Raw genomic sequence first — 27,790 nt, forward strand, 5'->3', positions numbered from 1 at the left:
ATGACAACCTCTGAAATGTGCTGATACAATGTATCTAATTGTTAAATGAACATATATTCATTCCTCTGTTTTCATCAGTGCTTGAATAAAACGCAGGGACACGCAAATACGCATCCTTTGATATACAGATCTGGCAGACATTCTTATCATACTCATGCGTACAGTAGCAGTTATCGGTTAACAGGAATTTTATAAGTTTTTAAGTTTGAAAAAGAGAAATGGTGATCGATCATCAAAACCATGAGATGAAAATATGTAATCTTTTCTCTGTTAATACAGGGACAAATGCAGAGTTTTCTATGAAAATTGGGTGCACAGACACGGCGGAACAGGAGGGGAGGGGGGGGGGGGGCTGTAGGCCCCGAATAATTATGAATAAAAACATATTACTGGTAGTAAATCGTAAGGCAGAGATGAATTTTACTTGTAGAATGCAAGAGACTTTGCTTTGCGCCCTTGATCTCAGTCAGCCCTCTCCCCAATCTCAATCAGCCCCCCTCCCCAATATCAGTCAGCCCCCCCAATGTCTACGTGCTTTTACCGTGCCTGGTGAAACGTTGTTTAAATAGGGCATTTACAGTATTCAAGTGGATGCAACATTTATAAATGGCAGTTATAGTATTTAAAAGTACACTAATATATATTATCATAATCTATATTATAATCTTCCACACAAATATGATATCATGTTGACCAAGACATTGCATGATCCCCATTAAAAAACAATAAATACATTGAATTCATCTGCCTAACACTGAATTTTACAAGCACTTCGAATTTTGGAGGAGAGGTGTGCACCCCAGGATCATACTCTTGGATTGGCTCCTGTAGTTAGGGGTATTTTGTTTGTTCTTCACCTAGGAACCTTCTTTAAGTTATACATGTAGTTTAGTTTTAAGAAAACAACAACATAAAAAAGTAATCAAAATCGCCAACAAAGTAACATTTGTATCTTTATTACAATACATACGGTCGATATTTCCACCGACAAACAGTAGACTCAGATGTCAAATGTACAATTAAGCATATCAAGATCCGACATTTCGTTAATTTAAAGTGAAACAGTTAAAGAGTCAAATGGTCCATGTACATTTCAATATTTCATTTCTTCAAACGTTTTTTTTCTATACATTTCAATGCTTGGGAACGGCTAATTATTGTTCGCCTGTTGTTCAATGTTTGAAAATCTCCGATATTTATGCACTTATTGTTCAACATTTAAAGACACCATATATTATAATATTATAATAGTTTTGTTCACTAGATCTCAATTTTTAAAGTCTTCAGATGTTGCACAGTTCAATAGCTAAACACGTAAAAGTTTCGTTCAATTATTCTCCAGCTTTTTGTTTTGTTCGGATTTTCGTTTATTCATAATTCAGTTACTGAACATTTTCGATAATAAATATTCTTGTTTTTATATACTCTTTTACGTTTTGTTAGTTAACACGCATCAGCAAATATAAATATAATTTAGTTCAGTGAGATTTATTAACAGTTTCTGGAAAAGGCCTTGCAACCAAAAATTAAAATTATACAGTTTATTTGTCTATGTTAACACTGTCTGAAAAAGGCCTTGCAACCAACAATTAAAATTATACAGTTTATTTGTCTATGTTAACTTAAATATTTAGACACTTATCTGGGCTTCTCTTCAAAATAACTTGAGCCATATCAAAAATATATTAACAGTTCCATACTTCAAATATTATTCTATGCACATCCATTTGGACGCCTCTTTGTAAATAATTACACCAATCCTGTAGACTCAGTGCACGATAACCCGGGCTTCTTAATATTATACACAGAAATTCCAGGTATTCTCTTACCTGACATCATTTAACAACGAGTTACGTGTCTGGTATTAACTATTATCAAACAGCACGTGTTCCGTGTAGGGTATTATTCAACACGCTTATACGAGAAGAATTGTGAACAATATGTACCCAATTAATTTGCCACACAACACGTGTATATTGTTTGGTGTTATCAAACAATATCTGTATATGTCTGGTATGATTAACAGTCTCATGTGTGTGTGTGTGTGTGTGTGTGTGTGTGTGTGTGTGTGTGTGTGTGTGTACAGTATGTGACATTATGACAATATATATTTAATTGTGTACCTGTTGTTATCAGACGAGGATGTATCCGATATTAATCCCCCGTTTCAGGCTTAGTTTTCATTGACGCGTTGTTTTGTTTGTTTTTGTTTTTTTCCCCCCAGCAGTGCGCACCTCTGTAGTACCTTTCCGTTGGAGGGATTTTGTTAAAGAACGAAACTGATGGTATGCGATTCATTCTTCACCTATTGACCTCATTGTTATAGCTTATATTATTTCTCTCTACTTCAAAATACTTCACCAATTGTGTGTAATAAGTTCTTATTGTTACTACGACTTCTGCAAAACCTAGAAAAAAGGAAAGAAAAAAAAAGACAGCAAAAAAAAAAAGACAGCAACAAACAAACACCTGATACCTGATACACATGATATTGGCCCTCTCACTTATTTTCTTATGAACGTTTGAAGAATGTACAGTAACAAATTATCCCTGACCAATTCAATGTGCTTCTCAGTCAAATCACTTGCAAATTATTGTTCAAACATAGCTGAAGATGAAATGGCATGCCCAAGAATGACGTAATATTTATGGATTTGGGTCCCACAAAAAATAAAATAATAATGTGTCAATGAAAACTAAGCCTAAATGTGTATTTGATCCACCTATTGCCACATGTTTTGCAATATGAGATAGAGCAACAAGGGGTGACCAGTTAGATTGTCTGGCGGTGGCATCAGTTCAGCGTTCTTGGATGCCACTTGATTCTGTGATGTTGCGCTTACAGAGGTCTGGCTCGACTGCTTCCGAGACATGGGTGACGTCGCTTCCCACGTTGTCCTCACAGCGGGTTCCGAGTTGACGCTAGACTGTCCGAAATTGAGCCACTGCGCATCCTTCTGGTACGAAATGGAGTTGGGATCTCGCGGGAAGTTGGACGACTGAGGGACGGCGGCGGCTCCAGACGTAATACTGTTGGAGTTCAGAGTGTTTTTGTCAATTCCCATGTGTCGGTCAATCGTTCCCTCGGTCAGAAGAGTCTGCGGTACATCTACAACCTGGGATTGACCCAGAGGATCCAGTGGGTTGGTCTGGGTGTTCCACGGGTCGTTAGCCCACTGCTTGGAAGCAGCAGTGTCCAGAGTGTTGACTGGTAGTCCACCTCCTGACGCCCCCGTGGACAGAGTGGGACCGGTCGAAAACGATGTGGACTTTCCAGACTGTGTAGGTCCTTGAGGATTTGTTGGAGTATTCCAAGGATCTAGTCCAGTAGAGCTCCCCGTTACAGCTGGATCCAGGACATGCGGCTCCATCAGTGATGTCTTCACAGTGTCTGAGAAACTAGACGTCAGCCACGGATCCTGTTTCGTGGTGAAGCCAGACCCTTGAGTGTTGGTATTTCCCTGAGTCATAGGATCAACGAAAGACTGACCCTGGGGAAGGTACTGTGAAGCACGGTCTAAACCTCTTCCTTGCTGGACGCTGTTTTGCTGTGATGCTCCAAACATGTCTCTGTTGTTGGCAGCCGAAGGGCCTCTCGATGGGATGGTGTATTTGCTCCCCTGGTCTTGGTAATTCGACGGGGCATGATAACTGCTGTCGATGTAGTTGGGGCTCAGCGGACCGTTGTATCCCCACGGGTTGTTGTAGTCGAAAGCTGGCTCGCTTTGTTTGCTGCTTGGTCCCATGAATCCCCAGAAATCAGCCCATGGATCAGTCTGTGGAGCCCAGTCTGCCACTAAAGAACAACGTGGAAACAATCTTAGTTGAATTATACAAGAACCAGTGTCTAATTTCTCAAGCCTAGTTTTGCACGTAAACGTAAATGTCAATTCGTATTACTATTAACAGTACAACTAATATAGTTTGAAGTACACATATTTCTTTTATTTTTGTCCTTAAAATGCTCCATCTTCCGTAATCATGTAAATGTCTGCGTTAAATAGATTCCAAACAGGTATAACTGTTAGTCGCAAACGTAAACGTACTATGTTTTGTGGTATTGGTTTGAAGCATGCCCATATATCAACAAATTATTTAACAAGTTAGGTAATTATACAACACTGAGGTCAACAATTTAACAAATAATTAAATAAAGCTTAGTTAAATTGTACGAAGAAACAGGTCCATATTTAACAAATAATTTAACAAGTTTAGTTGAATTATATGATTAATAAGAAGAACTAGATGGATACTGTAACAAAAAACAATGACAAGTTTAGTTTAATAATATGTCTAAAAAGACGAACCAGATGGACACTTATCGAATAGTTTAATAAGTTTAGTTGAATTATATGATTAACAAGACGAACCAGATGGACACTTATCGAATAGTTTAACAAGTTTAGTTGAATTATATGATTAACAAGACGAACCAGATGGACACTTATCGAATAGTTTAACAAGTTTAGTTGAATTATATGATTAACAAGACGAACCAGATGGACACTTATCGAATAATTTAATAAGTTTAGTTGGGATCCACATGCACATATACATATATGTATATTTATATGAACGAGACCATTTACAACAAAACGTTTATGTAAATTATACACGAACGAGGTTGCTTAACACAAAGCTCATATGTAAATTATTAACCGGCGATGTCGCTCGTGACAAAATCTCCATGTAAAATTATACAATAATAATCCCCCTACTTATGTACATTATACACGAACCAGTACACTCATAACAAAACATGTATAAATTATATAAGAACGAATTTGCTTACAACACACGTAGTTAAATTATACCAGGACGAAGTCACGGTCCCACAAATAAGTGCACACGAACGGGGTTTACTTGTAAATTCAAATTCATGCAAATTATACACACAAACAAAACAAAAACAAAACCAGAAGGAAGGAAGGAAGGAAGGAAATGTTTTATTTAACGACGCACTCAACACATTTTATTTACGGTTATATGGTGTCAGAAAAAAAAAAACAGAAGAGAAAAAAAAGGCGACATATCAAAAATTGTTTTAATTGACTGCTATGCGCTAGAATAGTTTTAATAAAAAAGAGACTGTTATAATAGTCATTGTTACATATACATGTATAACCAATCATATTTTGATGGCGGTTCAAGAGTATCATATCAGTGATATTTATTCTCTTTGCAGTAATTATATGTCAGTGATTATGATTTTTAATTCTGTTGATTGTAGAAGTCATTTAACTACTCGTAAGAACACAGTTGAAGGAGGAGTCCTACTTACAGAGACAAAAGGTACTGTCAGCGGCAGGTATGTATCCGGGGAAACATCTGCAGTGAAACCCGCCAAATGTGTTGATACACTCCCCATGTTCGCACACTTCGCGGTGACTGCACTCGTAAATATCTGAAAATATAAACACCCCAATGTATTGATATACTCCCCATGTTCGCACACCTCGCGGTGACTGCATTCATAAATATCGAAAAATATAAACACACCAATGTATTGATATATTCCCCATGTTCGCACACCTTGCGGTGACTACAAACGTAAATATCTGAAAATATAAACACACCAATGTATTGATACATTGCCCATGTCCAGACACCTCGCAATGACTACACTCGTAAATATCTGTAAATATAAACACACCAATGTATTGATACATTGCCCATGTTCAGACACCTCGCAATGACTACACTAGTAAATATCTATAAATATAAACACACCAATGTATTGATACATTGCCCATATTCAGACACCTCGCAATGACTACACTCGTAAATATCTGAAAATATAAACACACCAATGTATTGATACACTGCCCATGTCCAGACACCTCGCAATGATTACACTAGTAAATATCTGAAATATAAACACACCAATGTATTGATACATTGCCCATGTTCAGACACCAGGCAATGACTACACTCGTAAATATCTGTAAATATAAACGCTTCAATGTAATGCATACGTGTTCTTCACAGTTTAAAATGTCCGTTATTTTCATGATGGAAGCAAATGTTAAAAATTGAAAAGCAGTCCAAACATTAATTTCAAAATACTTGTAACAAACACGAATAAAATATTATTATTTATATTATGATTCCGAAAAGAGGAATTATCGCTTTGGTGTCGCTTTACAATCAAAACTGAAAACGAAAGCAAAAACAGGTTGTGAAATTGATTATCAGAATTTTAGACAACTGCCCCTCTAGTGCTGGAGCAAATCCTCAAATTCGGACAAAATGTGGTAACCTGAGACGTTTTTACCATTTATTTCCATCATTTTACACACAAAACTAGTTGTAACCCATGCAAAAATGCGTAGTGATTCGTTTGTAACCCTATATAGCTGTTTGGTAGTCATGCCAATATGAATGAATGTTGTTATTCAGATTCGGACATTTTCGTTTAATTCGGGCAAAAACCAGCCTGCCCCTCTACAAAAATGGGAGCCTATGACTGTCCGATGTCTTAACCACTACGCTACCAAAGATGGGAGTAATTCGATCAGTTAAAGTAGATTGATAATTACGTGAACTCATTGGCGTACGGGTTCCATGACTTTCCGATGTCTTAACCACTACGCTACCAAAGCTGGGAGTAATTCGATCAGTTAAAGTAGATTGATAATTATGTGAACTCATTGGCGTACGGGTTCCATGACTGTCCGATGTCTTAACCACTACGCTACCAAAGATGGGAGTAATTCGATCAGTTAAAGTAGATTGATAATTATGTGAACTCATTGGCGTACGGGTTCCATGACTGTCCGATGTCTTAACCACTACGCTACCAAGATGGGAGTAATTCGATCAGTTAAAGTAGCTTGATAATTATGTGAACTCATTGGCGTACGGGTTCCATGACTTTCCGATGTCTTAACCACTACGCTACCAAAGATGGGAGTAATTCGATCAGTTAAAGTAGCTTGATAATTATGTGAACTCATTGGCGTACGGGTTCCATGACTTTCCGATGTCTTAACCACTACGCTACCAAAGATGGGAGTAATTCGATCAGTTAAAGTAGCTTGATAATTATGTGAACTCATTGGCGTACGGGTTCCTATTTTTGTAGGGGGCCGGCTGGTTTTTGACCGAATTAAACAAACATGCCCGAATCTAGATTGCAACATTTATTTATAATAGCATTAATGCCAAACAGGTGGGCGGGATTTAGCTCAGTCGGTTAAGTGCTCGCTTGGGGTACTTGCGTCGCAGGATCGAACCACGTCAGTGGATCCATTCAGCTGATTGTTTTTTTCTCTCGTTCCAACCAGTGCACCACAACTGTGCTTTCCTGTCTGAGAGAAAATGCATATAAAATATCCCTTGCTGCATTAGGAAAAATGTATCGGGTTTCCTCTGATGACTACGTGTCAAAATTACTAAATGTTTGACATCCAAATAGCCGATGATTAATTAATGAATGTGCTTTAGTGGTGTCGTTAAACAAAACAAACTTCTACTGCTAAAGGGGTTGCAAACGAATCGCCACGCATTTTTACATGGATTACACGTAATATTGTGGGTAGAATGATGGAAATACATGGTGAAAAGTGTTCAGGCCGGCTCATTTTGGTCGACTTCTTGTGTCTTTTTTTTGCCCAAATTTTAGGATTTTCTTCAGGACTGGGGGGAGGCACCCCCGCCTCCCGTCTAGCACGCTTATGCGTGAACGTTTGATATACATGTATCATGCGTTTTCCCTTAAAGTTCCAACGAAATATTTTAAATCCATTTCAGTGTTTTGAGTTTGAATATTGTTGTTGCGTCCTCATTGTCGCACGTTAATGGTCATTAGATATATTTGATAGAAATGTGAAAAAGATACACCATTATTAAAAAAAAGAAAAAGATGAACATAAATTATACAATGTGAACGATAAATTAAAATCGTGTCCCCGCACAAGTCGAAAGGATATTTTTTCAATTGTTATTTTGTTACTTTCGTTCCACTGGCAATTCTTTGAAACTTTATTTTGGTACACTCAGAACGCCAAACGAAAGGATATATATATTTTAAAAAGTATATAAAAAAAAGAAAAAAAAGAAAAAAAAGTTGAATGTGGTGATATCAGTATCATAATAGGCAAGGCTTCCATCCGACGCCATATTATAACCGTAATTAAAATGTGTTCAATGCGTCGTTAAATAAAATATTTCTTTAAAAAAAGTAAAAGGATTCCAATAATCTAAGGCATAGGAGCCATTAATATTACCAAAGAAATCTGAATAACCGTGTGTTGGCACATAAGACCCGCTTACTAAAATTATGACCCGCTATGGTGTCGTTCAACAGACATTCCTTTCTTCTGACTCACAGTGTCACGTGATAATGCGAGACTTAAGTGTGAAGCGCGACGCCTATGAACAATGGAATTCACTCATTACTTATTCTGATTGAGACTGTCAGACAGTCCATCTTTGTTTCCCACGTCACGACTCTTCAAAGACCCTTCATGTCATCCCGTGTCACAATTACGCCCCAAGCGCAACTCACACACCAAATATTTCTCCAGAGGAATTTTGTTTTTGGTAAAACTTCACCAAATGGCATTTTTATGTGTGGGCATTTAAAAAATTATTACAACGGTTATTGGTACCTGTATATATATATATATATATATATATATATATATATATATATATATATATATATATATATACGCAGTTATGAAATGCCCCTGCGCGTGCTGTAACCTCACCGGGTGCAGGGGTGTAACATCTCTTTGAGAATGGCCAATACAGCACAAATTGAAGTTTAGAGTAAAATTCGGTTCCGTCTGTGATATTGTATTTGTATTTTTGCACAGGTGTTTTTGTTTAAACCTTGAATTTTTATATTGATGTTGATCATCACTTTATTTATTTGCATTACCATAGTTTGACACCCAATAGCCGATGTATTTTTCGTGCTGGGGTGTCGTTAAACATTCATTCATTCATTCATTCATTCATTCATTATTGAAATGGTATTAATATCTGTGAGCATTGTTTCGAATTCCCCTGCGCGTGCTGTAACCTCATCGTGGTGCAGGGGTGTAACATTCTCTTTGAGAATGGCCAATACAGCACAAATTGAAGTTTAGAGTAAAATTCGGTGTCCGTAAAATTCTGTGATATTTGTATTTGTATTTTTGCACAGTTCTTTACACTGTTTTTGTTTAAACCTTGAATTTTTATATTGATGTTGATCATCACTTTATTTATTTGCATTACCATAGTTTGACACCCAATAGCCGATGTATTTTTCGTGCTGGGGTGTCGTTAAACATTCATTCATTCATTCATTCATTCATTCATTCGTTCATTGTTTCGAATTATAAAGGTCATTGAACCTGCACGTGTACATTGCATTTTTCTGTGTGAGCATTTAATTGCTTTTTTGATAACAGTCATTGGTACGAAGTGTACGTATACACAGTCATTGAAATTGCATTTTTGTGTGGGTATTATTCAAATTATAACGGTTATTGTACGCGTACGTGTACGCAGTTATTGAAATTGGATTTTTATGTGCGGGGTTTATTCAAATTATAACGGTTACTGTACGTGTACGTATACGTGTACGCAGTTATTGACATTGCATTCTTGTGTGGGCGTTTTTCAAATTATAACCGTTTTTGTACGTGTACACAATTATTAAAATTTCATTTTTATGTGTAGATATTATTCAAATTATAACGGTTATTGTACGTGTACGTGTACGTGTACGCAGCTATTGAAATTGCATTTTTCTGTGTTGAAAAATTTCAAATTAGAACGACCAATGGTAGATGTACATGCACGCTTTGAACTAGTTTAAGACGTTCCGAAGTTATCTCATACTCTGTGATTGTTAATGAATGAATGAATGTTTAACGACACCCCAGCACGAAAAATACATCGGCAATTGGGTGTCAAACTATGGTAATGCAAACAAATAAAGTGATGATTAACATCAATATAAAAATTCGAGATTTAAATAAAAATGATTGTTTAATTTAATAATCATTTTTAACGCTATAACTCAAATAGTTTCGATTTTTTTACAATACGAAATATATATTCAAACTGTATATAATGTTATTTTAGTTCGTAGCCTTTCTGACCCTATAATATAATTAACGTTAATAGGGCACTCACGTCTGCTATTTGGTCTGTCTGTCTGGACAAATAATGGTTACAGACATTTCAGAAAACTAATCCATTAAGCTGTGCCTTTCACAGTTGGGGCCAATATTACATTGCATTAATTTAATAAATAAAGGCTATTTCATGGTGTTTTTCGAATACAATTTTTATGTCAACGAGTGATGTGTGAAAACCATATTTTCACGAATTGCGAATGGTATATTTATTATATACACCTTTCATAATTTTGGACAATATCTTTCGCTTTTTATTAATAGTTTCCCCTTGTTCTATCGAAAATACGTAACACCTTGATATATGTTTTTCCATTTGAACTTTTTCTGCAAATTTACTTGACCATGGAATTTTTAAAAGAAATACAAATCAAAATTATCTTTCTTTAATTATTAAATTAATAGTTATTTAATAATACTGCTGTGCAAATATACCCTGACAAAGCGATCCTCACAAAAAATCCACCAAGCCCCCAAAATTAACCCCACACAAGCGAAAATAATCGAACGCCGAGTTTAACTTAACTTACACTCAACGACAGTCCATTGTGTCATCATTATTTAGCTTCGTATTCAATCAGTTTTAGATATTGTATCGTAATTTCACTCCATGTCCATTTTTTATAGGTACAATTGTTTAAATTACTTTTTTTAAATTTTCAATTCGACCAAATGCATTGGTAAATCATAAAACTTAGAAACGTAACTATTTACATTAGAATGAATGAATGAATGAATGAATGAATGAATGCATGTTTAACGACACCCCGGCACGAAAAATACATCGGCTATTGGGTGTCAAACTATGGTAATGCAAATAAATAAAGTGATGATCAACATCAATATAAAAATTCAAGACAAACAAAAAACAGTGTAAAGAACTGTGCAAAAACACAAATATCACAGAATTTTACGGATACTGAATTTTACTCAAAACTTCAATTTTGTGCTGTATTGGCCATTCTCAAAGAGAATGTTACACCCCTGCACCACGGTGAGGTTACAGCACACGCAGGGGCTATTTACATTAGATATAATTGAATCATGAATGTTCACAATAATATGGATATGATTTCTATATGAAGAGCTCTTTTCCAAAACTCGATAAGCGCCAAATCCAAACAAATTGAGTTTGCAATACCAATGGCAAGTACCTAGATCACTCTACAACACTCCGTCTTTGTTTTCTTCCAATTCGCGATATATCCCTGTATATAAACTACAAAGTACAGTTTCGTTCCATACCGCGATAATCAACATGCCCGTTTTATACCTAACCGCGATATCTCCTCTCGACGAACCGCCACATCGCATTTATCCAAGATGGCGGCGCCCATAGCGTAGGAATGGAGTGTACATTTTCGGCTTTCAAACGTTGGATTTCTTGGCCAAAACGAATACTTTCGACGCTTCCGATGAGCAGTTGATGTTTTTGCCGGGTGGTAGGAAGCGTAGGTTAAAACAAGAGAATTCGCCATTCTGGCGGCGGACTGATTCAATATAGTTTGTTTTGTTTAACGACACCACTAGAGCAATTTTATTTATTAATCGTCGGCTGTTGGATGTCAAACATTTGGTAATTTTTACATATAGTCTTAGTGAGGAAACCCGCTACATTATTTTCATTAATAATAAATAAAATCTTTCTTTCTTTCTTTCTTTGTTTCTTTCTTTGGTACACTGGCTGGAACACTAAATTGCCCAATGGGCCCACCGACACTTTCAAGAAAACACTAAGTGATAATGATACGGCTTAGAATTGAGTACTGTAAACTCTAGTAAAACATGTACACAAAATTCAGAGTGGGAGAAATTCGAACATGTGATGATGACACAGCCTCTATGACTGCCAATCATTTCCTGCAGCATTGTCCTGACTACCAGGACCAGAAGAAAGCAGTCTGGCCTTCAAATGAACATCTGCATGAGAATATTTGTTCGAGCTACCGGGGTTCCTGTCTGAGCGTTCGAAGAAGAAGAAGAAGAAGAAGAAGAAGAAACTAAGAAGAACCTACAGCGCACAACAACATTTGTTCAAGTTACTAGAGTCCCTGTCGGAGATTTCGAAGAAAAAGAAGAATATATACCACCACGTTCGAATACATATACTACCTGTTGTAGATCATTTGTTGGAACGGGAAAACACTCTGTGTTATACAACACAAATACACTGCCACGTGAACGATGTGTATGATCGAGACTTGTCAACTCACCCACACAGTTAGACGTGTTTGTAGACGAAACCTCGAAACCCACTCTACACCCGCAGACTCAGTGTTATACAACACAAATACACTGCCACGTGAACGATATATATGATCGAAACTCGTCAACTCACCCACACAGTTAGATGTGTTTGTAGACGAAATCTCGAAACCCACTCTGCACCTGCACATGGTGACGCGGTTGTTGTAGTCGTTAGTACAGTAGGCATTCGTTCCACATCCCACAACTCGGCAGTTCTCGCCGCCAGTCGGGTCCTGTCCGTATCCTGCAAACAGATAAAGACAAAAATCATGGAATAGCATACATTTATATTCAGTTTTCTTAGATTAACAAACAAAACTGTGCACAGGAATTTTGACATACATATGTAATTATAATTATAAATTACGCAGTGGGTATTACATTGAATATTTCTTTACAGAAATGTCATTTCATGTATATTAAAGGGACTACTCCGAGTTTTCAGGCTTAGTAAGACTTCCGTTCGTTCTACACAAAAATAAAACATCTTTTTTCTTCTCTTTTTATAAACACTATCTTACTTTAATACGTTTTAAATGTAAATAATTGTACGGAATGACCTTTGCCGAATTCTTACATACAAAATTAATTTAGACCAAAATAAATCGATATTGATATATTACAAAACATTACGATGTCCACAAATGTTATAGACATATTCATATTGTAAGCAAGAAAATGCAAGTAAATTTTAATAATGTAAAAACTATGTTTTTTGCCGAAAACTTTTAAAAATGGATAGTCCATTTAAGCTAACACATTTAGTATTCCAAAATCAAAATGTGACAGTGACAGTGTTGTGGTGTTCAGAATCACATTTTCGCAATATTCTTGATACACTGTAAATAGTTTATATACATACATACCATACAAATTGCAAACAACTATAAACACACACCTAAGTTTCTTATGATTATGTATATATTCACACATGTGTATGTATAAAAATATGTGTGGTTAACTTATTTTGCTTTCAGGGGCTAAGAAGAAGACAAAACAAAATAGAAAAGGATTCAATGTACATATTAGGAATCATACCGGCAAAAGAGAGTATATAGAAGGAGTATATACTCTTTATCAGATTCCCACCCAAAAGAGATGGGTGTACCTCAAGGTGGCATCCTGTCAGTTAATCTATTTTCTGTAAACATTAACAACATCACCCAGTGTTTAAAACTTAGCGGTGATTACTTGTTGTATGTCGATGATTTTCAGATGTGCTACAGATCATCCAACATGTGTATTATCGAACGTCAGTTGCAGTTTTGTTTGAATAAACTTCAACAATGGGTTCCGACTGACAATGACTTTCGATTCTCAAAGTCAAAGACTGTTTGTATGCATACCTGCCAGGAAAGAGGTCGCCATTTAGACCCACAGCTGTTTCTGGACAAAAGTCCGATTCCAGTGGTAAAAGAGGATACATTTGTGGGGGTTATATTTGACAGGAAATTACCTTTTGTGCCCCATCTGTAATATGTTAAAAGGAAGGACTTAAAGGCCCTTAACATGTTAAAGGTTATTAGTAATACAGAATGGAGAGCAGACCGAAAGGTTAAGCTCCGTCTGTAAGATCTTTAGTTAGATCTAAACTTGATTATAGATGCATTGTGTATAGGTCAGCACGCAAGTCTAGGTTGCAGATGCTAAATCCTATACACAATCAGGGACTTAGGCTTTGTCTTGGTGCTTTTAGAACATCTCATGTAGATAGTTTGTACGTTTGGGTGCTAGAAGTACAAAGCTTTCTCTGCATTATGCCACCATTATTAAGTAGTTGCCAAGAAATGTAGCACGCAATGCAGTTTTAGATAATACATATATGAAGTTGTTTCAAGGAGAAGCCAAATGCCACTCGCACATTTGGACTTCGCATTAAGCAAATCACCTCCGTAGATTTTTTGACATATTTGGAAAAACATAAAAGTAAAATAATAGAAAAAAAAGACCTAAATTGTTATACATGTATATTCATAGATTTTACAAACTATCACATTTTTACGAAGACTTTATTGGCAATAGTTTTAGTTTACACTAAATGAATGAATGAATGAATGAAAAAATGAGTGAATTATTAATGAATGTTTAGTAAAAATATACACAGTATATATTGTGGCACTGTATGGTTCACATGATAACCAAAAAGCACGAATTTAGTTAAATGTACAGAAGGAAATAGAACTCTTTTTAATTCCTAAACGATTCTTTTCTTTGCATCGAGCAAGACTACTATAAGCAAACTTTTAATATTGCTTTATCAGTATGACTTTATTTACATAATATGTAATATATATATATAGCCTAATACCGATTGAAACTAGTGGCTTCTATAAAACACAAACGTAATAAATTATTCCGAAGAATGTGTGTACTTACCTTGAGTTAAAATGATTGGTACAAACGAAAGTAGCCAAAATACGAGTAATTCCCTGCGAGCGTGCATGTTGGAGCAGCAAACCTACAATAAAATACAAACAAGCTGTAAATAACAAGTCCTGGCGCCTCGGCTGCTTATTAAAGTCTTAAGAGTTGATGTGCTCGACAGCCTACAGACATTTTGAAATGACATGGGGGTCAGCTGACGGCGCGCGAGAGAGGTCAAATATGACGCGGAAGGTACAAAACCATACCTTACTTTTTACGTAATGAGATAGTGTAAGAGGCAGCCTCGTTTGTAGACCGAAACACAGCAAATGAATAGTTTGTTAAACCAGTCTTCCAGAGTTCGTACAGATGATTGTTATGATGATTGATATATGTGTGATACATCACCGCGTGGGGATTACTGTTAATGTAGATGTTATACAGTCGATTATTTAATTTTAAAAATAGATAACTCACGCTGAATACACACACTGAATAATGGACAATACTACATTGGTGGCCCGTAGTTACCATTTGTCTTAGAATGAGACGTACCTGATGAGTGTAAGCGAATAGAATATTGTTTTTCAGACAATGAAGGAAGGAAATGGTTTATTTAACGACGCACTCAACACATTTTATTTACGGTTATATGGCGTCGGGCATATGATTAAGGACCACACAGATATTGACGAAGGAAACCCGCTGTCTCCACTTCATGGGATACTATTTTCGATTAGCAAGCAAGGGATCTTTATATGCACCATCCCAGAGACAGGATAGCACAGACCACGGTCTTTGATGTACCAGTCGTGGTGCACTGGCTGGAGCGAGAAATAGCCCAATGGGCCCATTGATGCGGATCGATCCCAATCCGACCGCACATCAAACAAGCACTTTACCACTGGGCTAAGTCTCGGCTCTTTGAGACAAGGAAATACATGGTATTTAACAGACATGAGTGTAGTTCTGTAGTTCTTGCATATAACCCCAGATAACAATCAATAATGTTAGTGTAAGTGTCGGTAGATATTTTGGCTTTGACATGTATTTCATCATCATGCATCATGCATGCTTCAAATGCATGCCATACACATGTGTGATATAGCCGTGTAATACCATATCGCGTTCTCGCCAACGGGTTTACAACTGTAATGGAGCGACAGGCACATATAAAACCACGCGTGATGCAGGAGGGGGGGGGGGGGGGGGGGTCTACCATACGCACACTCCCAGGCATTTCAGTGACTATCGCCAGTACTGTAAGCGACATGAAATAAAAATTTCAAAAACTAGCATGAAATACAAAGTTACATTTTGTTAAAAGAAAACTGTCACTTAAAAAACGTTCAGTAAGTTGACGTTGTTTGCTTGCAGACTGATAACAATATCACTACTGATGCAAATAAAATGTGTTAACAATAACCAATGGCGATTAAATAGATAGGACCTATATTTTTGTTTTAAACAAATATTAAACATTGTAGATATATGATAACAACTTTAATCCCTAATGATAATGTTAAGTTCGATACTCAAACATTGCCCAGAATATTCATTTGGTTTATCTTTCCGATCCTTGAACATAAAGAAACAATTTAAACTGTTAAAAGCTAACACGGAGGATTAGTACAAACCTGAGTGAAGTCCAGACTGAGAACTGTGTGGTATCGTTGGGAATATCGTCTCTCTTACTTTCTCTAGGTACACCCACAACTCTTCGTTCTGAGAGAAGTGAAAAAAAGAACTGCTGATTGAGACCTTGTCCAATAAAAACCTAAATGCAAACCCGGAAGTACTGGAAGCGATGTATCACGGTGAGAGGTGGACACGTCATGCGTCTAAAACGATTGAGGCAATCTTTGGGAAAGCAAACATCTTGTTTTTACCACGACGTTTGGATGTACAATACACGGAATGTGTCACCATTAAACAGCGATTACACCCGAATGATTAGGCGAGCAAGCACATGATTGCTACCAACATGACCATCAACACACCTGGCATGTTCCTCTGAACTTGCCGTCGATCCATCTTGCTTTAGACATGTGATACATTTGTCTTCATGTTAAGTGTTTCTGTTTACTGTACCAGAAGATGGAAACAATATCATGTATATCGTAAAATAAATGGAATACCACAAAATTTGCTGATATTAACACAGTCACAGTGTCAAGAAGAAAAGAAAAGAAAAACTGCAATTATTTTGATGCAGCTTTCATGACTTAACTTTTGTGAATCGCATCTGAACTATATTATGTTTATAAACAAATTATGTTGAAACTGTAATGACTTGTAAATAATAAAAGTTAATCATAACGAGGAACAAAATTTTTTACTGGTCGAAGTCGATCAATTACGGCATGGATCCGAATTCCATTCCCTTGACAAATTATTACGACCTCTCTTTCCTCTCTCTGCCTCTCCCTCTCTCCCCTGCCCCCCCCCCCTCTCTCTCTCTCTCTCTCTCTCTCTCTCTCTCTCTCTCTCTCTCTCTCTCTCTCTCTCAAGTAACGAGCGAGGTATGGACATCTCTCGTACCGGAGTTCAGTGTAAATATTTTGCATTCCTGGAGTATTTGATAAGACAATCGGTTACATAACTGGTTACACCAGTTAGAGATCTATATTAGTGTCGGCCACAACGATATCCACGGAATTAGGTGATGGAATGTGACATCACCAAGTGAGGCGGTTATCATTTTTGTTACATGTACGTATTTCAAACATTTGTTTCGTTAAATTACTTTTGATTTACAGACCAGATGCTCAATTTAATCTAAGGATACGTCATGAAAAGATACATTGAACAATGCATAACAATCATAATTAAAAGCACACAAAGTGTTTACTCTTGGAATTCTTTAACTTCAATTCTGCTGTAAGGTATATTAGAACAGCATGAACAAGGCGTACATTAATAATACAAACTAAAAACCACTAAGTGAATGTCACAGAATCGAGTGTTGATATCACGGGCTTCTGATAGTGGCGACAGTTTATATTATTACTGCTTTCATCATCATTGAGTAACATCAGCTTTAAGTCGGGATAAATCACCAAACGATATATTTAAAACGTTTTAAAAATAAAACGTCTATACGAATAAGGCATTCGATGGGAAAAAAAGGTAACTAAAAACGAAACACGAGGTTAACAACACTTGCATTTGAATGCAAATGTTGTCATCACATTAGCTTTACGGGACAATAAAAGGGAAGTAAAAGTACATTAAATCCATTAAAAAGACTTTATCTGTGACACTTCAAGAGTTCGGGAGGTTGTGCAGAACAATAAAGCAGTAAAGAAAAACGGTGATACACCAAGCAGTACACTGACATTCCGTAAAATTTCGAAACGTGGCATGATGGTACTTAAAACACACCCACACAAATTTATGGGATCATATTCGCATTGTTTGAAATGGAAATTTGAGGACGTTGAATTGGTCACTCTTCCTAGTGCAAGTTGTTTTGCTATAATGTTTGCTCTAAAACAAATCCTTGACGAAGTCTTTATTGTCTGTTGTGCATGCGTCTTGAATAAATCACTTCCGGACATTGTCCGCTGACTTGGTGCATTGAGCTCTGATGACACTAATGATGGCACTTATGGGATTTTCAAAAATGAAAATGTTGAATGTCCAGACTCAACAATTAAGCTGTATATTTATTAGTGTAACATTTGTTAATAGTCCTGGATGGATAGAAAGATGCATGTATTTAAGAATAAGAATAATGACACTAATGATGGCACTTATGGGATTTTCAAAAAAGAGAAAATGTTGAATGTCCCGACTCAAAATTAAGCTGTATATTTATTAGTGTAACATTTGTAATCAACCCTGGATGGATAGAAAGATGCATGCATGTAAAAATACCAATAATGACACTAAATATGGCACTTGTGGGATTTTCAAAAACAAAAACATTTGAATATCCCAACTCCACAAAAATAAGCTGTGTATTTGTTATTGTTCTTCGTTAAGCTTACCCGAACTTGATTTATTAAAAACGTTTGACTAGTTTTAGATTGCTCTCAGTTTCCACGGCACTGTGTATGTATGTGTCAGTGCCACTTTTCGTTCTCACGGGTGGTAAAAACAATGAAAGTAATTAATTGAATGTTGGCGGAACACGGTAAATTTTTAGAAGCGAACGAGTAACATTTGTAAGTAACCTTGAATGGATGGATGGATAGAATAAAAAGTATGTATGCAAGGATAAGAATAAAACTAAGAATAACAATAACTATGACACAATTTTACAACACAATAAACATGTATGTATGTATGTATGTACTGATGTATTTATGAATAAACACACTGAATCAGGAATTTTTAAAAACCCAAACAAGTTATTATTTGCTAATTTTGCCGACGGATTCGAAATTGATTTTAAGTGTGTTAGAAAGAAAGAAAGAATGAGAGAGAGAGAGAGAACGAGAGAGAGAGAGAGAGAGAGAGAGAGAGAGAGAGAGAGAGAGAGAGAGAGAGAGAGAGAGAGAGAGAGAGAGAGAGAGAGAAATCGATTGTATAAATAAGTCTATGTATGTTATGTATGTATGTATGTATGTATGAATATCTATAATTATATTTTATGTGTGTCGAGGTTGACTGTTACATACATAGATATTAACGTACTGGCGCAGGGGATAATTAAATCCTTTCTGGCCTCACAAATTGTCCAATGCCGTTGCTGGGACTCGAACCTATAGCACCTAATCGCCTGCAAATTGCTGAGTAACCACGATGCGTTCTGAGCTATCCAGAAATCCATATGTATATATGTATATATGTATGTATGTATGTATGTATGTATGCATGTCCATACCCCCCCCCCCCCCCCCCCCCCCCCTTCCAAGATATTACAAACAGAAACACGGGAACTGACGAGTATACAAGAAGCTGTCCCTTGGTGTGACCTTGTAATGAATACTTGTCACAGTTATGATTCATGTCACACAAAGTCCCACTGCACGCATTAGCACTGATGGTTCTGTCCAGCAATCCATTACAATGGACGTCTATAACTCAAGCCTCTTAGTGATTGTCAGGTCACCCACAGTCGCCATTATCGTGAACCACAGCTGACATTTCCTGATCCCGGGGTTCTATTCCCGATCACTCTATGAGAGATTCAGACTCAGAATTGAACAACAACAGCGCCACCTTGTGTCGTCGCGAGGTCAGGAGCTCGAGGCACTGAGTGAGATGTCATAGTTACGCTGTCAGTCCATCACCAATCTATCTATTATAACAATAAAATTAACATTATTATATAGTCGGTGGATTTACTGATGTCACAAATTGAAAAGAGAGCATAAATTATATCTGTTTGAGCATGCTTCATACAGCCGCTTTACAAATTTGTGAGCAAAGGCAACTCAGCTTTCGGGATAATTTTGAGTTATTTTTGACGGACAAATTTTAGATTACCTTTCTAAAATCTATCAATAGTCTGCGTTTTAATTTTGGTTAATCATTCAAATTTTAAACTAGTGGATATTATGTGTTGGGTAACAAAACGTATTGTAAATGTCTGCCCATCGAATTCCCCCCTTACCCTCCCCTTTTACTATGGGACCAATCCCTGATTTTAATCAGAGGCTGTTTGAACTAGTGATAGTCAATCCAATGATCGATTATAATCGTAAATAGACTATCTAAAGAATAGAAAGTGAGAATATAAATATGCTGTAATTTGGGTTTGTTTGCGAGAGTTAGGTTCCAGCTCTCTTAAACAATATCGTATCGACCTTAGTAGTCTTTTTATGTTGCAATGTAAGGTTACAAAGTTGCGATAGCTTATTAACTTTGGCCCATGTTCTGATCTGTTCCATTCTCTCATGTTCTAGCAGCCCTGTTGGGACACGGTTCACATTATGTCATCGGGTGTTAGCTTTCTGCAGTCTCTTCCTCTTTTGGGCATTGCTTTGTCTTCTTCAAAATACACAAACGTTGTCTTCTTTGTCTTCTTCAAAATACACAAACGTTGTCTTCTTTGTCTTCTTCAGAGGCTGGACATAGCCCAGTGGTAAAGCACTCACTTGATGTGCGGTCGGTTTCGAATCGACCTCATTGGGCTATTTCTCGTTGCAGCCACTGCACCTCGACTGGTATATCAACGGTCGTGGAATGTGCTATCCTGTCCGTAGGATGATGCATATAAAATAGATCCCTTGCTACTAATGTTCGTTTCAATTACACTTATTTTCGTGCTTATATCAAATTAAGGTACAAGCACACTGTTCTGGGAACACACCTCAGCTATCTGTGCTGTCTGTCCAGGACAGAGAGTTAGTTGCTAGTTGTTAGTGGTTAGTGAGAGAGTAGAGAGTGTTGTGGTCTTACACTTTACCCATTGAGTCGTTAAAACTCGCTCTGGATGGGAGCCGGTACCGGGCTGCGAACCCTGTACCTACCAGCCTTATGTCAGATGGCTTAACCATGACACCACCTAGGCCGGTGCTACTAATGTAAACATGTAGCGGGTTTCCTCTACTACAAGACTATATGTCAATATCACCAAATGTTTGACATCCAATAGCCGATAATTAATCAATCAATGTGATCTAGTGGTGTAGTTAAACGAAACAAGCCTTATTTTAACTTCTTTGTAGATAGCATCATATTCAAAGTCTACACAGGATCGGTGTACAAACATGATTTGATTAGATAATTAAAAAGACTACCTCAATTTCCTGTTATTGTAACACAAAAACATGACCATTCGTTAACAGAATAAACTGTAATGTGATTTACAAAACACACGATCACATCATAGCAAAATGAACTGTCATGATAAGACTTACAAAACACTGTACCCCACCACAGCAGTAACAATTATAAGATTTACAAGAAAGACTAACAAACCAGTTTGGGGGCATAAACTGTTCATGAAACATACGACCATATCATAGTCATATTAACAGTCGCAATAGATTTGACAAAACACGCGACAATTAAGCAGCGACATATATTTAAGCTGTCATAATTTCACGGAGTTTACAAAATACACAACCACACCATAACAACATAAACTTTGGCGCATGCAAATTGCATTTTCTAGTTCGGTTCGCTTTCACATGACATTATTTAGTGTGTTTCTTTGATTTATATACGGTACTTATAATGCACGTTTGTACTCGTGGTTTGTACATAGAGAAGATTAAAGGAGCAGACTGTAATTCCAGCCCTTGAAAATGGACACTAAGATGAGTTCATCTACACACCTGCAACACATTTGGATAACGTTATAACGGAGGAAAACGGAAGTATTTGATGTTTAAACGGGGACTTACCGTCTAAAAATAGACTAGAGCTTGTGTTGATAACCATTACTTCTCAAACGAACTTGTGCTTTTATAATTATTAAAAATTCATTTTAGGGTATTACAAAAACCTGAATGATCAGAACCACTTCAGGTGTATGAAAATGAATATTCTAAATAATAAAATATAAGTACTTCTAATTTAAATTATAAAAACCGGCTTTAATAGTGAAAACTACGTCGTAGTGTATAAAAACTACATTAATATCAGTGGGTTTATCTGACGACATTTTCAGCCAATATAGCTTCAAAACATAGACCAGTTTCATTTAGTAGCATATAATACATGAACACGATATTTGTAAAGACAATTACAAGGTAACTGACATGCAAATAATCAACATGGGTCAAGGAATTACGGACTGAGCTAACTACATGCCAATTAATGTTGCTATAATTCCAATATGTAAATACTCTCGTTTTAACTGCTTGGATTGTGCCAATAAAATCATATGACTTAACAAAAAAACAAAACAAAAAAAAAAGGCAGCAAAAACCCACAAACAACAACCGCCCCCCCCCCCCCCCCCCCCCCCCCGACTGCAAGACTGCATGAATCGTGATTTTGCACTTCTTTTGGCAATGCTTAAAAAACAAAATAGATCATTCCAGTTTTTTCTTTGTTTCACTTTAATAAAATGACTGTTTACGTTAGCTGTTAATGTTGTATCAGTAAATGTTATTTATTGTTTAAAATTGTTCATATTGATGTATGAACGAATGTGAGAATTCCTCGTCGTCGTACAGGCTCTCATTGTTTTAGTGGGGCAGGCTGGTTTTTGCCAGAATTAAACGAAAATGCACTAATCTGGATAACAGCATTTATTTATATTAACACTACTGCCAAACAGTCATATAGGGTTGCAAACGAATCACTACGCATTTTCACATGATTACAACTAATTTTGCAGGTAAAAAGGTTTCAGGTTAGCACATTTTGCCTGAATATTTCTATAATATTTGCCCGAATTTGAGGATTTGTTCCAGCACTAGGGGACAGTTGCCCGTCCCCGCCCTCTGTCTCGTACGCTTACGGAATTCACTCGTTTAGCTACTGGTGGAAAAAACTGAGCCACAGAATGGAGATTCCCCATATTCTATGTATTAATGTCCTGAATTGAAATTATAATTGACTTGGTCTTAGAATGATAAAAATTGAATATGATAATGTTTTACGCTCATGCAAGTATGAACCACATAACCGTTTACAAACTCCTGCATGAACGACTTCGCGTTAACACACTACGCCGTTCATAGTGTGTAAAGCGGGTCTGTATTTCATACTTGATACTGATAAAATAATATAATGATCATGTTCAATATATAAGTGATTTATTAGGCGTGAAACATATCTAGAAAAATTTATTAGGCGTGAAACATATTTAGAAAAAGGTGTCGACCCTAATTAAGTTTATGTAGTATTTAAATTTTTTATTTTTTTATTTTTATTAATATGTATGCGAAAAGAGAAAAAAAAGTATGGGTTTCTTATAGTAGATTTATACTACCTAATGTTTTTTGGCACGTTCCGGGAAATACATTTTTAAGGCTTTATCAGTGACCACATACTACACGTACAATTGTTGGTATTTTAGCAGTAAAAATAAATGTACATGTATATCCTCTAAAAATTGGGTTAATTAATACCAAGGTCAATCAATATTATTGTAATTTTCAAAGAAAGATTTGGAAAGGCATTTTTTGTATTTTATAAAACACATTATTTGAGGGACGTTTATTTCCGAAACCGGACCGATATAGTAGTAATTGATATTGTAGTAAAAAAACCAAAAAGGAAAACGAAAAGAAAGAAAAAAGGATATAGTAGTACTGGTACGGCGAATGGTGGTATATTCTTTTTAACTTGATTGTCGTGCTTATATCCAACTAATGTTCAAGTACGCTATCAAGGGCACACCTCAGCTATCTGTCCAGAGTTAATAGTTAATGGCTTAATAGTTAGTTATTAGAAGTAGTTTGTTTGAGAGAAGCCAGAGTAAGTGACTAAAATAGCTCTGGTAGCCGGTACCGGGATGTGAACCCAGTATCTGCCAACGATCGAGACCGGTTGGAATGGTGACGTCATTCCTTGAGAGTTATGTAGTGTTAAGCCATGAGTAGAACTGCGCTCATGTTTCAGGCATAATAGTACCCGATATTTATTTAAATTAAATTACACGAATCTGGCTAGACGAGACAACACTTATGACTAGTCCGGCCAAATATCAGGCGATATTATGCGGCGGGGGTTGATGGTGGAGTTCTTGACTGTGGCTAGCGAGTTTTCTAGGTTTCAGGTCAAAGTTCCCCGGCTAATACATTAAAACATATTTTTAGCATGGGTGGAGATTCGACCCCGAACCTCAACCTCTCTACACACGCGCCTATGCATATCTCGCAGATGGCAACCTTGATAGTATTCAGTGGTTGATTTAAAGGGGCATTCCTGAGTTTGCTGCAATTTTTAAGATGTCATCGACTAATAAAATGTTTCTACGATTAAACTTACATATTAAATATATTTTCTTGTTTCGAATTTTAGTGGCTGTATATTAAACGTGTTTCTGATCGTTCTAATATTTGTACTAGGATAATTTTCATTTTATTTCCTAAAAAATATTTTTTCATACGTACGAAATTATTTCCAGACAAAATCCAGTTTGGGCTTATTACAAATATTAAGACGACCAGAAACGCACTGAATATACAAACACTGATATTCTAAACAAGAAAATATATTTAATATGTAAGTTTAATCATAGAAAATATTTTATTAGTCGGAAACATCTTACAATGCAGCAAACTCAGGAATGTCCCTTTAAAGTTAGGAACCCTTCGAACTTTGACCCGGTGATATGTTATTAAATATGGTATACTGCTGCCTAACGAAATCCTTCCCATAAACCGTCTGAATATTTAAAAAAAGAAGAGAGAAAACAGAACGTGTGTCAGGTTTAATGCCACGTAAATCCACGCACTGTCAGTCATAAGCTCACATTGAGTCACACCCGCTCCCAAACGGCGCGCGTGTCCGTAGCTAGCAAACCACTCTTAAATAGACTGGCGTACCGGTATCCGTTCGTGAGCGTGTTAAAATAATATTATACACATTCCTATTCGAGTCACGTTGCGGCACACTGCAATATACTGCTTGTGACAATGTTATTTTCATATATTTGCAGTTTGTTCATTCAGTTAAAGTTATAGTTGTGGTTAATTTCAATTAAGTTCCGGAATGTCCGTCTATGACACAGGTTGGTGGTTAATAGATAATGAATGTAAGCTCCGTGTAGTGGCCTTGTACCTTTTCATTGCGATGTAGGGAATTCCGGAATGTTATAACACAGGTTTGAAACGGAAGACACTGAACATGTAATATTGAAACACAATGTCTAAGAACAAATTATTTCACAGAAAGGAAGAATTATAAATAAGGCTCGCATAATAAAAAAAATTATTCCTAAAATATATAATATTGACGATACCGAAAAACACTCTGGTAATAATTTCTTTATGTAATGTATCTATCTAAAGAAACTATAAAAATGATATTCGGTGAAAAATCATATTTTCACTGTATTTTAGTTACTGTGAAATTAAAGTTCATAATTTAATTATCTACCTTGTATATTATTACGTTCTAATTATTGAGGTCAGTGTTGCTTCGTCATTGTTTAGTTTGATGATTACTAATGCAGCTGATCGTATGTGAAAAATAAGAAACACCTAGACGTATGGGCTCCCAATTTTGTAGGGGGTAAGGCTGGGTTTTGCCCGAATTAAACGAAAATGCCCGTATCTGAAAAAAAGAATCATTTAATCATATTAAGCATTACTACCAAACAGCTATATAGGGTTGCAAAAGAATCACTACGCATTTTCACAACTAATTTTGAGGGTCGAATGATGGAAACACATGGTAAAAAAGATCTCGGGTTAGCACATTTCCCCCGAATATCTATCATTTTGTCCGAATTTGAGGTTTTGCTCCAGCACTGGGATGGGGTGGGGACAGTTGCCCCTGCCCCCTGTTTCGTACGCTTATGGAGAAAAAAAAATGCCATTTAAACAATTGTACATATAAAAAAAAATGGACATGAAGTGCAATTATGGTAAAATATGTAAAACTGATTGAGTACGAAGCTGGATAATGATGACACACTGTCGTGTCGTTGAGTGTAAGTTCACGTTTAACATCTGTTTGAATTATGTTTTGTTTTTGTGGTGTTTTCGGATGATTGCTTTGTCAGGTATGTTTGCACAGCAGTATGATATAAATACATATTAATTTACTAACTAAATACAGATACTTTTCATTCATATTTCATTTAATAAGTCGACGGTCAAGTAAACGTTCAGCAAAAGTTTGAACGGAACAAATATATCATGGCGTTACGTTTTTTCAACAGGATAAGCGAAATATTGTCAAAAATTATGAAAGATGTAGATGACTCGTTGACATAAACATCGTATTCAAGAAAACAAACACGAAATCTCTCTTAAGGGCTCAGTGGGTAGGTGTAAGGCCACTACACTCTCTTCTTTCTCACTAACCAATTAACAAAGCACCCACTGTCCTGGACAGACAGCCCAAATAGCTGAGCTTTGTGCCCAGGACAGCGTTCGTGAATTTTCATTGGATATAAGCACGAAAATAAGTTGAAATGAATTCAAGTCTAAGCTCATTTTCATTCAAAAGGACACCGCGTCACATATTGTTACGTCATTTGAATGTCGGGTAATGGCTGACTTGAATTAAAGTTGCGCATTCAGTTTACAAAACACTTCGTATTAAGCTAGAGATTATGTGTTAAAAAGATTATTACCCTCGTGTGTTTAGGTATTGTCAATATCATATATTAGCAATAAATATAATGTATTATTTTCTCCAGAGGCTCGCATAATACAATTTTATTCCTAATATATGATATTGACAATACCGAAACACACTCTGTTAATACCCCCTCTCTCTCTCTCTCTCTCTCTCTCTCTCTCTCTCTCTCTCTCTCTCTCTCTCTCTCTCTCTCTCTCTCTCTCTCTCTCTCTCTCTCTCTCTCTCTCTCTCTCTCTCTCTATGTCTGTAACAATAGCAATAGTAACAATATATTTAGTATTATAACATTTATTATTTGCATAAGAACTATTTCGTTTTGGTGTATAGATATTCAAAGCGACAAGGCAATGATGCGCGTGGAAACATACTGCTTTGAGTGTATGTGTGTGTATATCTATCTAGCTAGCTAGCTAGCTAGCTAGCTACACACCCACCCATCCACATATATACATCCACCCATCCACATATATACATACATATATACATACATACATACATACATATATACATACATATATACATACATACATATATATATACACATATACACACACATATATATATATATATATATATATATATATATATATATATATATATATATATATATATATATATATACATATACATATACAGATACAGATACAGATACAGATACATATACATATACATATACATATACATATATATATATATATATATATATATTGCGTGTAGTACCCGGGACATCGATACTAGTTCAAATCCAATTGTAGGGGGCACAGCTTATGGCAGGGCGTCCGGTCAAACCCAACCAACAGCAGATGCAAACTAACACGGTGAAAAAGCTGTTTCATATATGCATGTAATTATATCTACTGCAAATTGTTTTGACAGTG

General features: G+C 36.3%; 1 protein-coding gene across 1 annotated transcript; it reads right to left on the reverse strand.

Moving 5' to 3' along the window:
- Positions 1 to 940: 940 nt before the first annotated feature.
- On the reverse strand, positions 941 to 15,055 carry LOC121381363. Its single transcript, XM_041510648.1, has 5 exons — positions 15,014 to 15,055; positions 14,760 to 14,841; positions 12,475 to 12,627; positions 5,282 to 5,404; positions 941 to 3,796 (listed from the first exon to the last, which is right to left on the reverse strand). The coding sequence occupies exons 2-5, from the start codon at positions 14,824 to 14,826 to the stop codon at positions 2,724 to 2,726; spliced, it is 1,416 nt and encodes a 471-aa protein (XP_041366582.1). The 5' UTR covers positions 14,827 to 14,841; positions 15,014 to 15,055; the 3' UTR covers positions 941 to 2,723.
- Between the last annotated feature and the right edge of the window lie 12,735 nt (positions 15,056 to 27,790).

The sequence above is a fragment of the Gigantopelta aegis genome, chromosome 9 (assembly GCF_016097555.1).
Source record: "Gigantopelta aegis isolate Gae_Host chromosome 9, Gae_host_genome, whole genome shotgun sequence".
NCBI lineage: Eukaryota > Metazoa > Mollusca > Gastropoda > Neomphalida > Peltospiridae > Gigantopelta > Gigantopelta aegis.

Coding starts and splice junctions, on each gene's coding strand:
- LOC121381363 (XM_041510648.1), bottom strand. CDS start 14,826: ATGCACGCTCGCAGGGAATTACTCGTATTTTGGCTACTTTCGTTTGTA. Junction 12,628..14,759: donor ACCAATCATTTTAACTCAAG/GTAAGTACACAC, acceptor ATCTGTTTGCAG/GATACGGACAGGACCCGACT. Junction 5,405..12,474: donor AAACACATCTAACTGTGTGG/GTGAGTTGACGA, acceptor TTATATTTTCAG/ATATTTACGAGTGCAGTCAC.